Below are 2,901 nucleotides of genomic sequence, written 5' to 3'. Positions count from 1 at the left end.
GGTCGCAAAGCTGCTAAACTTGGATCCCTCAAGGCCAAGATGTTATAGTAATACCTCGATTGATCATTTCTTGAAGGAAAAAAAGAGACGTAGAGGAATTCTTTGGTCGAACTTTCTTAACAAATTCTTGCCTATCTTTTACTGCTTTATTTAACTTATTATTATTTTATCTTTTGCACATATTCACGATTTCTTAATCTTCCGCTTGTGATTCAAATCTTTTCAAGAACAGTTTAAAAACGATGAAGGGCAGAAAACCTACTTCACCTACTAGTAGGTTCGATCACAAGGGATGTTAGGAAGTTTAGTTTTAGGCCCAATAACGCTTGTCCCGGATCCTCCAGACCCGCTTGCTATAATCTCTACTGCACTGACTGATCCTACTCCACTCTAAAATGTCGTCCTCGAAAACCCTAATTCGATCCGGAATTTCTGTGATGACACGGTTTATCCTCACCAACCCGAGCTCATTTCTCTCCAGGACCTCTGAGATTGTAGCTGCGCCTCCGAGGATACTTCCGCCTCCGCCGCTACATTTTCCTCGGTATCAAAATGACGCCGATTCTATCAGAAAGCTTTCATCCGACGGCTTCCTTTACCCCTTGGGCCTTCCTTCTCTCCACTTCTTCTTACCCGAAGGTAATTCCTAGAGCCCCAAATTCTCGTTATTGATTTTGTTTTTAAGTTTGCAGTCAGAATTTTCGAGTCCTTGTTTCTTTTTGGGTCTGCATGGATGCTACAGCTTTTTCTAAGCTCAATTATTGGATCTTAGGTGAGATGCACTGTAGGAACTCGTGTAAATCTTGCTTTTATCATACTTGACTTATGGGGAAACTGGATTTCTGCGAAAGTTGTTGTGGGAAATTCCATTATTGCTGCTCTGTAGCCAATTTGTTTGTTTCAATTCTTTGGGATATTGTGTTGGTCGGATATCTTTGGATTTCGGTTGGATGTTATAGAAATGGGATCATTGTGTCCCTGATGAAGGACTATTTCTTGTGGCACTCTTGTGTAACTGAAGTTGCATTTGAGTTGTGAAGACGTTTTCATTTTGCTTCTTGACTCATTGACCTCCATGAAATATTCCCACCTTTTGAGATTCAGTCCTCAATTTCGGAAGAGATTATTAAAAGTTTATCATTGTTGAGGCATAGAAGATTGAAGTGGTTCATTCAATGCCAGTCTTGCAGTAGTTGTTAACCGTGTTGAGATTGTAAAAAATGTGCATCGATCAGTAGCTGTTGTGCTGAAGATGAAATCAGTAGTTACTATACTTTTCCTCAATCATCAGTTAATTGGGAATATTAAGCAAATTACTTGTAGCTGTTTGAGCATGGTTCTTCAATTTTTTGTTGATATTGGCGTATAATATTTTCTTCTCGTTTTAATACTTTACACAGGAGATGATTCTTCATCTAGTGAGCCATTGCAATTATTTCCAAAGCGAACTTATCAACCAAGCAACATCAGACGGAAAAAGACTCATGGATTCTTTGCTCGGTACCTCTCTCTTCCTGTACTTGTGCACACTGGTTCCATAATTTTATTTTGATACCTTACATTATTGGTGAATAAAATTTTGAATTCTGAACCATATGATAGTGTCCAAGCATGCAAGATTACGATTCAGTGGTCTGTGCTATTTTACGAAGACTAGAAGTCCCCTTTGCTTTTAAACATTCATATCTGAATGTCAAATTTTTCCCCCTCTAAACTTAATTAGTTCTTTATGACAACTAATTTATCTATCTATCCTGGCCAGTAAAGCAACCAAAAGGTGGGCGTAGGGTTATTGCCAGGCGAATAGCCAAGGGTCAATCAAGGATTACTGCATAATGATGTCTCCTGCATTGTCATCCTTTAATCAAATCAAGAATCACACCCTCCAAGGCATTAAAAAGAAAAGAAGATGCACTTCTGAAGTTGGATGTATCTCCAGGTTTTTATTGTTACTACACAGAAGAATGCCGGCCATGTAATTGTGTGATGAATTTGATCTGTGAACTATTAGGTTTGTTAGATTGGAAAATAGTTCATTCAATAGCTAGGCCTTTCAAAATTTAATCAGTAAGAGGGAATCCAATATTCTGAAAAAATCACTTAAATTTGAAAGAGTTTCAAAGAATGGTGGTTTTATTTGTTAATTGTTGAGTATGTGCTCGACCTTTTTGTGTGATCTAGTCTTTTTCCTCACAAATATAACCTTTCTTAGGATGCATCTTTTCGATTATAAAAAACAGAAATTTAATTTTCAAAACTTGTAGTCGAAGCTCCTTAAAACTTCTGTATAAAGTTTCAGTTTGGTACACAAGTGGATCAAAAGTATACGTGTGATGCTCACACTTCAATGTTAGCAGGGGTATATGTGCGTGAGTGCGGACAAGTTTAATATGAATGAATTCAGAGATGTATTGAAATTGATTCTTTTAGTTTGATATTTTTGCAATTATGGTTAAGTTTTCTATATTAGTTCGGCAAAACATAATTCGACTATAAAACTAACTTAATTTAATGTGATTTGTTGGCTTTGCAAGTGTTTCGAAATTTCAGACCCATGATAATTCAAAGCGGAAGGAATGGGCTTAAGATGTGAGGGTGGTCATAGAAACATAAAAATGGAATTTAATTTTAAAAGTATCAACTTAAAATTTTTAGTTGGAGAATAAATTTTTTCATTAAAATTTTTTTTTGAAATCCAATAATTAGGTTGTGGGATTAATGGGACCAACATGCAAATTTCAAAATGTGTTTTTGAGGATCATGCCTGCATCCGTAGTAATGGAACAAAACCAATAAAACACAAATTCTTAGTGATTTCAAAATGTCAATTTATTAATTCTAAAAAAAATTAATATTTATTAAAGGCAAAATCTTGTGTAAGACGGTCTCACGAGTCGTATT

At 36.0% G+C, this 2,901-nt stretch overlaps 1 protein-coding gene across 2 annotated transcripts; it reads left to right on the top strand.

Moving 5' to 3' along the window:
- Window positions 1–241: 241 nt before the first annotated feature.
- LOC142554845 (uncharacterized) lies at window positions 242–2,144 on the top strand. Of its 2 annotated transcripts, none has more exons than XM_075665512.1 (3): window positions 242–639; window positions 1,404–1,516; window positions 1,768–2,144. In XM_075665512.1, the coding sequence occupies exons 1-3, from the start codon at window positions 396–398 to the stop codon at window positions 1,834–1,836; spliced, it is 426 nt and encodes a 141-aa protein (XP_075521627.1). In that variant the 5' UTR covers window positions 242–395; the 3' UTR covers window positions 1,837–2,144. The 2 variants fall into 2 exon arrangements, with proteins under 2 accessions (XP_075521627.1, XP_075521626.1); XM_075665511.1 differs by having other exon boundaries at window positions 1,401–1,500; window positions 1,763–2,144.
- Window positions 2,145–2,901: the final 757 nt, after the last annotated feature.

The sequence above is a fragment of the Primulina tabacum genome, chromosome 8 (assembly GCF_025594145.1).
Source record: "Primulina tabacum isolate GXHZ01 chromosome 8, ASM2559414v2, whole genome shotgun sequence".
NCBI lineage: Eukaryota > Viridiplantae > Streptophyta > Magnoliopsida > Lamiales > Gesneriaceae > Primulina > Primulina tabacum.
Note: the sequence above shows the minus strand (reverse complement) of the source record. Positions and strands in the feature narration are given on the sequence as shown.

What these genes read in the sequence shown, in the direction of transcription:
- LOC142554845 (XM_075665512.1), top strand. Translation starts at nt 396, where the DNA reads ATGTCGTCCTCGAAAACCCTAATTCGATCCGGAATTTCTGTGATGACA. An exon ending in CCACTTCTTCTTACCCGAAG is followed by an intron (nt 640 to 1,403) that starts GTAATTCCTAGA and finishes TTTACACAGGAG; the next exon opens with ATGATTCTTCATCTAGTGAG. An exon ending in CTCGGTACCTCTCTCTTCCT is followed by an intron (nt 1,517 to 1,767) that starts GTACTTGTGCAC and finishes TGGCCAGTAAAG; the next exon opens with CAACCAAAAGGTGGGCGTAG.